Source organism: Staurois parvus, unplaced genomic scaffold (assembly GCF_062004578.1).
Source record: "Staurois parvus isolate SC_StPar_1 unplaced genomic scaffold, SC_StPar_1.0 ptg000232l, whole genome shotgun sequence".
NCBI lineage: Eukaryota > Metazoa > Chordata > Amphibia > Anura > Ranidae > Staurois > Staurois parvus.
In genome coordinates, this window is record NW_028318028.1 from 5,533,730 (window position 1) to 5,547,906 (window position 14,177).

Sequence of the window (14,177 nt, forward strand, 5' to 3'; positions counted from 1 at the left end):
TCCCATAGTCCATCTCTACTACAACCATCACCATGTTCTCAACAGGTAGCAGTAGACTGGTCACATAAAAAGGATTTTGAAAACTCCCTCAGTGAAGGAACAGGAACATAGTAGAAATGCAGGGGAAAACCAAAATAGAAACACGAATACAATCCAGACATACAGGAGAGCAAGTGTCGGCAAACAACAGACTAAACGTCCATTCACACTCTGCAATGGGGGTTATTTATTAAAACTGGAAGGTACAAACTCTGGTGCAAATTTGCATAGAGATTGGCTACCATGCACAGTTGCACCAGATTCTGAGTGCATCAGTTTTAGTAAATCTCCCCCATTGTGCTTAAGCATATGTGTGTGTGTGTGTGTGTGTGTTTTGATACCATTCAAGTTGTGTGAATCTTGGGTAAGAAACATTGATAAATAGATCCCTCAGTCTTAATTATTCTAAGTTCTTGTGTCCGTACCCAGGGATATCTCTGATAAATTATCTTGGCTGTTGTGATAGCCATTATAATCATTATTCTTTTCTTTTTTATTTCTTTTTTTAAACTGTACATCACACAATTTGCTGCAACAAAAATTGCTCTTTGACCTTAAATCTATTAAAATTATCTCCATGTTTTATGTTCAAACTTATCTTTTGTCTTTACTGGATCTGATTTGGTCGAGTTTATAATCTCTCAAAATTCTCTTCCCCTACGTTTGCCAGATTATTGTGCTCTCTCCAGCCAATATCCTGCTCCTTTGTGCACCTGCAGATGTCCTTATTCTCGATGTCCTACTACTACTCGTTACCAACTTTGGCTTTTTCCTCAATTATGCTTTTGCTTGATCTCAACCTGCAACCATTTGTTGCCAATCTTTGGCTTGTTCCTCAACTACACTTCTGCTTGGTCTCAACCTGCAAGCATTCATTACAGACCTTTGGCTTGTTCCTCAACTAGGCTTCTGCTTGATCCCTACCTGCTATACCCTGGACCCCAGCTTGCTCACTTCCTAGTGGGGCGATTCAGAGGACCACAACCTGGTACAAACATGCAGTAAAACCCATCTCCACCATCAGGAGCTCTGGTGGATACCGGTTAGTCTACCCATACCTAAAGGTGGGCCCACTTCAAATGCCAGAGTGACCTGCTTGTGTACTTTTCCAGCTGGTCAGTGGGAGCCTCTTTACTGCTATAGCTACTGGTCTCTGGGCCTGACCCCTAACCATGAGAATAGGTATAATAATGGCTGGTGTAAACAAGCTCTAAACCTAAACCTCAAGTAAATTTATCTGATAAAGGCAATAATAAAATCACATCGAAAATGTTATGTGATTTGGGTCCAGAAGATACATTGAGAGTGTGAAAGCTATACATTTGGGCTTCATAAAATCATTATGCAGTCCCCATTGAAACTGTGCAAACAAATGGCAACCTCCCTAACCTATAACTGGCCTTTGCAACAAGGAGTGACTCATGTCAAAGGAGGAAGGGTGGCGCATGTAAAAAAAAACAACAAAAATTCCCAGCTCATTTACTAGTCAGCCTGCAACAAGCTAAATTACTCCCTATAACAGTTCACATTAAAACAAGGGGTTTAGTTTGCACACGTGCAAATATATGCGTAAGATGAAGAGGCCACGTCATGGCACCCCAGTGTAATGCAGTCCTAATGCCATAAATTTTGAGAGTCTCAAAAGTTGGAGCACATATATAATAATGGATAGATTAAGGGCAGGTATGCCTGGAGCGAGCCCACCCCTCCAGGCCAGTTATAGGTCAGGTGGTTGCTATTTGTTTGCACTGTTATTGAGTTGGCGAGGGGACACATTAGATAGCTTCGCTGCCATTTTGCTCTTGCTGAGTGTCCAGTGGATTCCTATACCTTTAAGTGGTGGTTGGCTACCTCCAGGCATACCTGCCCTTAATCTATCCATTATTATATATGTGGTCCAACTATGGAGACTCTCAAAGTTTATAGCGTTAGGACTGCAGTACACTGGGGTGCCGTAATGTGGCCTCTGTAGGTTACACATTTATTTGCAAACGTGTGCAAACTAAACCCCTTGTTTTAACATGAACTGTTAGACAGGGTAATTCAGTTTGTTGCAGGCTGGCTGGTAAGTGAGCTGAGAATTTTTGATGTTTTTTCCCCCATTGGCGTTGTGTATATTCGATGAGTGGCAGCTACCCTTGACTTATAGAACTAGGTCGAGGGTTCAACTCCCATCTTTACTCACAATCTGCTGAGAGTACGTTCTCACTTTTGTGTGTGTGTTTTTAGATGCTGCAATTTCACCCCCCCAAAAAAACTTACTGAGAGAAATATGGTGGATAATATTCCTGACCTTCTTCTGAAAATGCATGTTTGCTGGCTATTATGATGAACCAAAAGCTTCAGTTATTTAGTAAATATGCAGGTCGGGAGTTCAAGCTTTCCTTTGACTTCTCTAGCTGAATGTTTGTTCATTGACCTCAAAGAGTCAGTGAATTAAGTAGCTTTTTCATAAGAAGGTCAGTCTTGGCAGCCTCAGTACGTCTTTATTTATATGAGTCCTTTTAATGAGAAAATTGAAGGCTTACATTGCTCTCATTTTATAACTCTCCTAAAAATGTTAGATTACTTAATTTCATTTTGATCCAATAGTTTCAATGTTTCTTGGTGCTATAAGTAACAGAAAACAAAGTAAATAATTGTATTAATTTTGCTATAGCTGGAGGGATGTTCAATTCATATCGCCCAACACTCTGGACATGTAGTTCCATTACATTCAGTGTAGTAAAGGGGAGGCATGCAGGGTCTTTTAGACCCTGGATGTCTCCGTAAAGAGAACCTGTCACCAAAAAATCATCACATAGGGGGCTTTTTTGTTTTTAAGTTTTTTTTTTAAGTGATTTTTTTAAACGTGTGCAAAAAAACTCAAAAACAGCTCTGGCAACGAAAGGGATGAGCCCGTCACACCCCTTTCCTGATGAGCAGCCAATCGGTGTTCATTATAATGCAAGGTCTTTCTCCTCCCTGCTAGTCCCCAGGCACAGTGCTGGAGACAAGTAAGGAGGGGAGATAAACAGAGCAATGTTAAAAATATTAAACGTTTAAGTCGCCATAAAGCCCCTTTTGATTTTAAAAGCCCTGACCTTCCTAAAAGTTGGTGTTCTTTTAAATGCTAAATCAGCCTTTTCAATAAAATAACCAGTCAAGGCGCTCCAATAGGTATAAAAAAATATATGTGCATCTTTGTAAAATGTTCATTGATTTTATGAACCAGAAGCCTGGCCAAAAAAACTCCCAGTCAGCAACACCTATGTTTGGCTTGTTCTAGGATAGGAAAACTGTTGGACACTCACTCCCAAGAGGAAACACCAACAGTTTCCCCACCAACAAGGCAGGATATGAGGATTGCTAAGTAGGTGTTTTTGCCTGGCTCCTGGGAGGCCCCAAATGGTCTACAGGTATGACAGTAACATTATTGAACATTTTATAAAGCTGCACAGGGGTGGGACCCTTTGGCAGCATAGGATATTTTTGAAAAGGTGAACTTAGCCATTAAAAATTATGTTTTTTGTGATGCACCTTTTCATATGTATATGCCCAGGTTCTCTGTAGCAGAATCACATTAAAAATTCATATAATTGTGGTGGCACTCACAGCCTTAAAGCTGTAGTAAACACCACTGGTACACTTGTACCTACAGGTAATATTAATAAAGCTTATATAGGAAAAACAGAAATATCAAACCAAGGATTTTGCACGCGTCACCAAAAATTGTGAATGTGTATATGTAAGCTTAATAAAGCTTACCTATAGGTACAAGAAATAACAGGAGGTATTCACTGTTCCTGCAGCCAGGCGCATGCGCTCTGAAGGGATGGCATACTCATGCCTTTCCTTCAGTGCTCTGTGCCATGACCATGCGCTCAGGTGTCATTGTGACTCGGCCATTCAAATGGCCTAGACCCGTGAACCCAAAGACTAGGTGAAGATGGAAGTCTTGTCAGTTGTAAGAACACGCCACTGGAGAACTTAGTTTTAAGGTAGGTATTTCACAATGTGATGCATACTAGCACATTAGGTTATTACCTTTCAGGGGGATTTTTAATTTATTTTTTATATGTTTATGCAACTTTACTACCACTTTAAAGCAGGAGAATATGTCCAAGGAAGAGGGAATATATCATAAGAAGTGTTTATCTTATGCTATGTTTCAGTGGACTGCAGTCCACCTTTGTCAAGTCTTCCTTGACATACAGGGGTTTATTTACTAAAGCTGGAGAGTCCAAAATCAGACTCCCTTCTGCATAGAAACCAATCAGCTTCCAGGTTTCATTGCCAAAGCTTCATTGAACAAGCTGAGGTTAGAAGCTGATTGGTTTCTATGCAGAAGGGAGCAAAAAGATAACTATCTGCAGTTGTCACTGAGTACATGTCATGTTCTGAAGGCAGAATAGAAGGGTATCTTCACTCAGGGACATCAGTCCTACATACAGTATATTTTTTGTAATGCCCTAATGGTCAAATGCACCCATACTCCCCAGCCCAGTCATTACCTGATCATTCCCATTTTTTCACCTTATTACATCATCCTAAAGGTTCTATTGGAAAAGGAGGTAGTTTATAGGAATATAGAATACATTATCGTTCAGACTCATGATATACAAATAGCTGATCCACTCACCTACTCAGTCAAGTGGCTGACTCCTGGTGTCTTTCTGCTATAATTCTCCCTTGTGCTTTATAATCGTTTAATTCTGAATATTGTTCCGACAGCCCCATGAAAGCCCTGCAGCCCAGTATTACAGCCACTCTGGATATTTCCTCAAAATTATATTTTCCTTCAAATGCTACGTCACTGGTGTATTGGAATTCTACACTGATAAAGGATTTGTTACTATTGATCTTTTATGTATATGGGGCTGTCCGTATTTGGTTGTGTGTATAAGTCAGGATACTTTTACAGTGGCATTTCTCTGATATGCAGTACATATATATATAGAGAGAGCTGGCTATATAATTAATCCTTTGAGTATTCAGGTATCTGTAGAGGTTGTTGATGCCATGAACCTTTTTACATTGCAATTAAATGTCAGACAAAATATGATGATAGTAAATGACAATTCACAACTAACAGCCCAAGTGAAGCAAATCTGTATATTTATTAGATAGATCAGTGGTTTCCACTGCTTGGCTTTATCTAGCCCTTGGGGCACTATTCCTCCCACTTATATGAGACACTATTCTGCCCACTGACACCAACAATGGGGCACTATTCTTCCCTCTAATACCAAATGGAGCAATGTTTACTACCACTGTTGTCAGGAAAATTTCCACTCCCACTGGACAAAGACCAGCCTCCCCTAAAGTCTGAAGGACAATAAACTGGCTCTTCGTTTAGAAAGTTTCCTGAGATAGAAGATTCGTCTGCCAAATTTAGGTTTTTTTTGGTGTCCACAGTTAGTAAACAAAGGTATACTGCACCATATTTTGTAGGGCAGACCATTCATTTCAATGGTCATGAACCTTTTTGAGCTTTGTACTTTTTTTTAACTTTGCATTTTTCTGCGCAAAACAATAAAAACACTTCTTGCTTGGTGCATTTGGAATGCCTTTAGCAATGAATGGAATAAAAAGCATGATAGATATTTCACACATGCTACACTAGTGAATGCTGGCTTACATCACAAAAATCACACATATGCATGATCCCTGATATTGTGCTACAGTAATGTAAACTGGGATTAATAAATCAGACCCTAGTACAGACTATAAGGGTTGGATTTTTGTAGCAGTTTTAGAAGGCTAAAAATTGCTAAAAATCACAGCATGGCAAGTTGAATTTTTGACTGTTTCTTGGTTTAAAGCATCCAAATAATTGAAATTGGGTAGAAAATCCAACCCAGTATGACATTTAGTAAACTGGATAAGGCAACAAAATGCAACCAGTGTGTGGTCAGCAGAGGCACCCATTCAATACAAAGGTGTTTCCAAATGGATTCTTCAAGAAGGTCTGTATTTAATGATCTTATTGATGGTGTTCTAACCTGTTTTTATGATCATTGTGTTTTGTGGTTCTTTATTGGCCACTTCATAAGGAAAAGGTGTACAGCACATTTTAACCTCTTGCCCTCCAGAGGATTTACCCCCTTTCCTGACCAGGCCATTTTTTGCGTTATGGTGCTGCGTTACTTTAACTGACAATTGCGCGGTCATGCAACGCTGCACCCAAATGACATTCACGTCCTTTTTTTCGTGCAAATGAGATTTCTTTGATATTTGATCCCCTGTGCATTTTTTATTTTTTTGCACTATAAAAAACAGACCGCCAATTTTGATTTAAAAATATTTGCGACTTTTCGCTATTAAACAAGTCCAGTAAAAAAATTTAAAAAATCAAATATCGTCATACATTTAGGCCAAAATGTATTCTGCTACATGTCTTTGCTAAAAACAATCCCAATACGTGTAAATGAATTGGTTTACATGAATTTACATAATTGGTTTACGTAATTGGTTTAGCAGGACTGCGAGACAGTGGCGGGCTTTCTGACACTGGGGGAACTGATTTGGTGTCACTGACATCCCCAGTGACACCAATACAGTCATCAGTGCTAAAAAAAAGCACTGACACTGCACTATTGGCACTGGGCAGTAAGGGGTTAACATCTGGGGTGATCAAAGGGTCAACTGTGTGCTGTGTGCCATTTTACATAGTGTGCTGTGTTAGTGCTTCACTGTTAGCACACTGCTTTGTATGGTTGTGCTATGCAAAGCCATACAAAGCAGTGTGCAGGAGCTGACAGGGGAGAGAACTGTATTGTTCTCCCCCCCCCATCGGAGATGCTCGGTAATCACTGGGTGCCAGCGAGTAATCACTGGCTGGGACCCCTACCCGGAACTAACCCCTACGCGTCTTATGCGCCCCTTAACCGGAACAGCAAAATCACATATATATACACGTGATTTTGTGCACCCGTGCCACCCTATAGCAGTACTTCTGCTATAAGGCGGACGGGCAGCAGTTTATGGTTGGGATCTATGTGCATTTCTTATTCACTTTATACTCTTAGCTGAAGTTATACACACAGATCCCACCCATTAAAGTGTACTGTACTCTTTTTCCTAATGAAGTGGCCACTAAAGAACCAAAAAAATTAGTTGACGGTGTTTTTAATCACTTGCAAGCCTGGCACTTTCACCCCCTTCCTGCCCGAGCCAATTTTCAGGTTTCAGTGCTGTTGCACTTTGAATGACAATTGCGCGGTCACGCAACACTGTACCCATAAGAAATATTTATAATTTTTTTCGCACGAATAGAACTTTCTTTTGGTCGTATTTACTTGCCACTAGGGGTTTTATTTTTTGCACTATAAACAAAAAAAAGAGCAAAAAATTAAAAAAAAAAAGGTTTTCTTTGTTTCTATTACAAAATGTTGCAAACAGGTAATTTTTCTCCTTCACTGATGTGCATTGATGAGGCTGCACTGATGGGCAGCACTGATGGACACTGATGAGGTAGCACTGGTGGACATTGATTAGGCGGTACTGATGGGCACTGACTGGTGGCACTGACAGACAGCACTGACAGACAGCACTGACTGGCTACACTGATGGACAGAACTGATGGGCGGCACTGCTGGGCACTGACGGGTGGCACTGCTGGGCAGCGCTGATGGGTTACACTGCTGGGTACTGATGGGTGGCACTTCTGGGCACAGATGGTTTGCTCCATATAATATAGCAAATCTCCACGTTTTGAGTTCAGGTCAACTTTAGCACATGTGAAATCACAGCCAGCACAATTCCCACTTGCACAACTTTTATGGTATGATGCGTTTTGATATCATTTTAATGTTTTAATATTTACAAAAAGAAAAACAGTGAAGACCAGGGACTCAGATTGCAGACTTAAGTGAGTATATATGAGATGAGTAAAAAAAAAAGTCTGAATCAGTAAGAGGGCCAGAGAGGGCTTTATTTTTTTCCAGAAAAAAAGCTTTAAACAATTATAGTATATTATCTTCCAATTTTATTTTTACAATGATCTTTAGAAATTATACATAATTAAAAATATGGTCTTGGCACCACAGATTGTAATTAAACATTGTTCAGCCAATGAATTTACAGAACCCCAACATACGTCTTACAGCTAACTTAACATCTTTATTTTTCAAACTATAAATTAAAGGATTTAACAAGGGAACAGCTGCTGTATTGAAAAGAGAGAACATCTTCTTTGCATTCAATGTTCCCAATGATGTTGGTGTCAAGTACTGGGAGACAAGTGTTGTATAAAGAAGAATAACTACTGTTAGGTGTGAGGAGCATGTAAAAAAGGCTTTTCGCTTTCCAGTGTTGGAAACGATCCTCATTATGGTAGATATGATAAAAATATAAGAGATTGAGGTAAAAAGGAAGGGGAGTAGTGTTATAACAAAGATTCCTTGGATTAAAACTACAATATCCAATACAGAGGTGTCATTACAGATGTTTTTTATCAAAGGCATCATGTCACAGAAGAAGTGGTTGATCTCATTAGAGGTGTAGCATGAGAAGCCTGAGAAGATTACAATAGCAGGAAGGACTTGTACGAAGCCCATAAACCAGCAGCTGATGGCAAGCAAAGAGCAAACTCTACTGTTCATGATCATGAGGTAACGCAATGGGTTACAGATGGCAACATATCGATCATAACTCATTGCAGACAAAATTAAAAGCTCATGTCCTATCAAGGATGCAAAAATGTACATCTGAGTTATGCATGCTGGATATGAAACCATGTGATCTCCAGTTATGAAGATGACTAGGACTTTATGCAAAGTGATGGTGGAAGAAGACACATCCACAATGGACAAGTTGGCCAAGAAGAAGTACATGGGTGTGTGCAGGTGATGATCCAAACAAATGAGCAGAAGAATGGTCACATTGCCACCCACGGTGATGGAATAAATTAACAGGACTGGGATGAAGATTAAAATCTGGAGATCTGCTGCATCAGTGATCCCTTTAATATAGAAAAATGTCACCATGGTACGATTTAATGGACTTGAAAACATTGCTTTGTTCTTTGCTCTTGAAAAAAAAGAAATCATATGCATAATTAGGTAAACATTAAATCCAGATATCTACCCCAGGTGTGGAAATCTACACAATCAGTATGAATAAACTAGTCTTTGAAAATCAGATCTATGACAACAAGGAGATCCATGTGATTTGGTATGCGTATTGCAAGACTGTACCGCTCTGCCTTAGATGATAGTCGTGTATTCATACAGATTATTTAGATATACAATATAGTTCTTATAACAGTCTCCTGTTTTTCTCAACAGTCTCATGTTTTTACCATTTTAATCATACTGTATATATTCATTTTCTGCATTTCTCCCAGTTTGAATAAAAATGGGCAAGAAGCCCTAAAACACACCTTGTTGAGTGAATATATATATATATATATATATATATATAAATAGACACACAAAATTAAGATTCCAACTGATAACAGTGGCTCTCAAACCATCTTTTCATTAGATGTTATCGAGGCATTTATTATTCTGGAGTGGCAAGTTCTATATATTTTTAGCCTAAGCCACAACTTGGTTCAAACTATTTGTATTCAAACCGAATGACCCACGTCCGTGTGAATAATCTCATTTCACAACCACTCTCCTTAAAGTGATAAAGTTTTTATGACTAAAATAAAAAACATGTTATACTTACCTGCTCTGTGCAACAATGAGGCACAGAGCAGTCCCTTACCTTCTTTTTAGCTGTCCCCTGCCAGTGCTCTCAGCTCCTTCTTCCTATGAGTGCTCCTTAGAAAGACATGTACTATGGGTGCACACGTGTTCCCAAGCTGGGTTGTGCGCATCCATACATACAGTGCTAGCAAGCCATGTCCCTGCTCCCTAATCACAGGAGATTTACTGCCAGCAGCAGCAGGAGCCTATGGGCTCTCAGTGTCTCCTGTGAATCCAGGAAAAGAGGAGAGTGGTGCTGGAGCCATGATGGCAGTGAAAGGAGGCAGGCAAATGTGTAGGAATTGGAGTAGGGAGAACAAGTAGTGGGGATTTTTTTTTACCTCAATGCTGAGAATGCATTAAAGTAAAAACACTTGGACCCATTGTCATCTTATCTAATTTCCCTAGCTATTGAGCCCCCAGCCTCTAATATTCATAGTAATGTTGGTTTTCAGAGGGGAGAGACAAAGGGAAAAAAATGCCTTATATGCAGACAATGTCTTACTAATTTCTGAAGACACTTCCTTTTAACTTAAAACTTGAATGCATCTAGTTTATGAATTTTCCCCCCACTCAGATTGTCCCATAAACTGGGACAAATCTACGTTACTCCCAGTGGACCCCATCTTCCAAGTACTGCTCAGCTTTACTAGCCAGATATTATTATTATTATACAGTGTTTATAAAGCGTCAACAGTTCGCTCAGTGCTGTACATTACAAAGGGGGACAGAACATGCAACAGTACAGTAACAATATAATGTAAAACACGAGGGGTTCGAGGGCCCTGCTCTTTCGAGTTTACAATCTAGGAGGGAGGGGATGGTGGTACAGGAGGAGATAGCTGTGGGGGATGAAGTGGTAGGAAGAGTGGAGGAGGTCAGCAAATTAGCAGGGGGTGGAGTAGGCTTCCCTAAAGAGGTGGGTTTTCAGGGTGCGCCTAAAGGAGAGGAGAGTAGGTGATAATCTGATGGGTTGGGGCAGGGAGTTCCAGAGGATGGGTGACACCCTGGAGAAATCCTGGAGGCGGGCATGGGAGGAGGAGACCAGGGAACTAGAGAGAAGGAGGTCTTGTGAGGAGCGGAGTGTGCGTGTTGGGTGGTACTTGGATTTTAGGTTGATTATGTAATTTGGGGCAGTATGGTGGACTGCTTTGTACATCAGTGTTAGGATTTTGAATTTGATCTGTTGCGCAATCGGAAGCCAGCGGAGGGATTGGCAGAGGGGGGTGGCGGAAACGGAGTGGTTGGTAAGGTGAATGAGTCTGGCTGCCGTATTCAGGATCGACTGAAGCGGGGATAGCCTGTGGCGAGGCAGGCCAGTGAGGAGGGAGTTGCAGTAATCGAGTCGTGATATGATGAGGGAGTCGATGAGCTGTTTAGTGGTTTCTGGGGTTAGGAACGTGCAGATTTTGGCGATGTTGCGATAAAACAAGTAGAAATATTGGGCCTCAGTAAATAGGCCTCAGAATCTCCATAGAGTTGTCTAAATACCAAAAACTCAATGAGGTGAGTGCATATGGGTGGAGGAGTGAACATTGTTGATGTTACTGGGAAGAAGAAGCTGGACATTTTGTTCTCTTTGCAGAATTGGGACTTGCATCATTATTTTGACATGCACTTCATTGTTTGGATTTTTTGTATTACACTGATATAATCTTCTATTTTTACCAGTGGATTGGTATATATGTTATATTGTTTGATATATGGATTGTTTTTGCACATAATTTATGTCATTTGTATATTTAGCACTGCACTATCTTTTTTATTCATTACGTTTTTAGGTTGGTGTGCCACACTAATTTGGTGCTAGCAGCTTTTCTTTAGGAGCGCTGACTTATATATATTCCCCAACATTTCTAAACTGCATGCCAAAATATGTAAGGGAAATAATTGTGAGTGTGAGGAGCAATAAATGGGTGTCATAGTGTCCAATAATGTATGGTTTTACATAGTTACATTTCTTTTGTCTTTTTCTCTCCTAAACAGCAATTCATCAATGCAGCATTATAACAAAATACATCACAGCATTTAGCAATGATTCCAATTAACTTAATGACAAAAGGGCCATAAAATTTTTACTTATCCTGAAACAAATGTTGCTGTTGGCTCCCACAGAGGTTTTTATTCATGTGACCTCACCTGAAAAAGCTTAGAATACTGATGTTCAGGAAAATGACTCAGTTCAAACTTCATTAAGCTGATATCAATTGATTGATCCCAGAGATGTAGCAGTGTATATGAGTATAGTGTCAGAGGATGGTTAGGATAGAGGGGGTGGCTAATATGCCAACTCACGCAAGTGTTAATCTAAACATGTAGAACAATTATGAATACCAAAAAATACAGTAAGTTTGATTTACTAAAGGAGTAGAGGTTGTTCACTTAGTGATGTGAATGTTAACTTGTCAAAGAAACTGTCTTCCAGCTAGAACCATATTTTCCTCCTTGCATATTCTTGGGTCTTGTAAGCAAAGCTTCAACTTAGGTACTGTTAATGAAAATTCACTTTGCATAATGAACAGCTTCTATTTCTTTAGTCAATCAACCTCAATATTTGAAAGGCAAATACAATAATATGTTAGTTGCAGAGAGTCTTTTGCATAAATGATACTGATTCACTCACCTGCTCAGTCAGGTAGCTGACTCCTTATAATTTTCAGCTTTTATGACAATGTGTACTTTATATTCTTCTAATGCTGAATATTGTACCAACAGCCCCATGGGAACAACAAAGATCAGTATTAGAGATAGAATGGATATATTTGGCTATGTCTGGTTTAAATACAATCTACTTACTAATATTTTAATTTGTTTTAAATATTAGTCTTAAATTAGCCTTTGAAAAAGCAGTGTTTGCTGTTTAAAATGAATCTACACCCAAGAAATTCATACTTGCTTGTTACTAATTGATAGAGGTGCCTACTCATATATACTGTGTGTATATATATATATAGCTATACACATACACACACATCTGTATATCTTCAATTAATCCATTGAGTATTTGAGTTTTGTTACATATTGATCCCACAGGACATATCAGAAAAAGTGTAAATGGCAACGTTTTTATTCACATTTTAATTACAATGCATATTTTTTTTTACTTTGCTTTAATTATTTTGTAAATACAACATATATTATTTTATTTATTAACATAGCCATTTTAGCGCTCTTTAAATACAAAAAATGACATATTATTAAAGATTTCTGAACTAAGACCTCATTTCCTAGAGTTGACGTTCATATCTACTTGAGCGGTTCACAATAGGTCTAAACCTTGTCAGTAAAATATCGTATAAGTTTCAACATGCTCTTGTAATTGTTTTTTTTTTTTCCAATAAAGATTTATTGAGCATCTAAAAACATAAACATAAACAAAAGCATGGGTTGTTTCGATACAACAGTTTGCTAGAAGCATCTAGCCTTACAACGAGAGTAAGTCAGACAAAAAGAAAGAAAAAAAAAACGGCATAGAAGTTGAACACAGAAGAATGAGGGGGCAGACCCCAAACAACAACTTAGAGAACTAAGAGGAGAATGTGAATCTAGAAGGACAAAAATGCCAGGCCATTTTCTACTCCCACTGGCCATAGCCCAGTCCCCCTAAAGTCTCAAGGACAGTAAGCAGGTCCTTTGTTTAAAATGTTTGGAGACCTCTGCTTTGGAAAAAAAATATATACTGTATATGTTCTCCAAACCATCTCCCCCCCTCCTCAGCTGACCTACTTACTGATGATAACTTCTCATGAACAACCAAAATTTTTTTTTAGAGTATTCCCATTTCCTGGAATTTTATCAATGTAACTCATATTAGATCTATACCCACCTTTTTAATCTTTAATCAGTAGCTTCTGCCTTCCCATAGCCCATCTCTACTACAACCATCACCATGTTCTCAACAGGTAGCAGTGGACTGGTCGCATAAAAAGGATTTTGGAAACTCCCTCAGTGAAGGAACAGGAACATAGTAGAAATGCAGGGCAAAACCAAAATAGAAATACAAATACAGTCCAGACATACAGGACTAAATGTCCATTCACACCACTGCAATGGGAGTTATTTATTAAAACTGGAGGGTACAAACTCTGGTGCAACTTTGCATAGAAACCAATCAGCTTCCAGGTTTTCTTGCCAATGCTTGGTTGAACATGTTGAAGTTAGAAGCTGATTGGCTACCATGCACAATTTTACCAGATTCTGAGTGCATCAGTTTTAGTAAATCCCCCCCATTGTGCTTAAGCATATGTGTGTGTGTTTTGATGCCATTCAAGTTGTGTGAATCTTGGGTAAAAAAACTTTGATAAATAGACAACTCAGTCTTAATTATTCTAAGTACTTTTGTGTCCGTACCCAGGGATATCTCTGATAAATTATCTTGGCTGTTGTGATAGCCATTAAAGATTAAGGGCAGGTATGCTTGGAGAGAGCCAACCCCTCCAGGCCAGTTGTAGGTTGGGGTGG

General features: G+C 39.2%; 1 protein-coding gene across 1 annotated transcript; it reads right to left on the bottom strand.

The window, feature by feature from the left end:
- Window positions 1-8,073: 8,073 nt before the first annotated feature.
- On the bottom strand, window positions 8,074-9,035 carry LOC149460279 (olfactory receptor 5V1-like). The gene has a single exon (XM_089679929.1). The coding sequence runs from the start codon at window positions 9,033-9,035 to the stop codon at window positions 8,088-8,090; it is 948 nt and encodes a 315-aa protein (XP_089536055.1). The 3' UTR covers window positions 8,074-8,087.
- Window positions 9,036-14,177: the final 5,142 nt, after the last annotated feature.

What these genes read in the sequence shown, in the direction of transcription:
- LOC149460279 (XM_089679929.1), bottom strand. Translation starts at nt 9,035, where the DNA reads ATGTTTTCAAGTCCATTAAATCGTACCATGGTGACATTTTTCTATATT.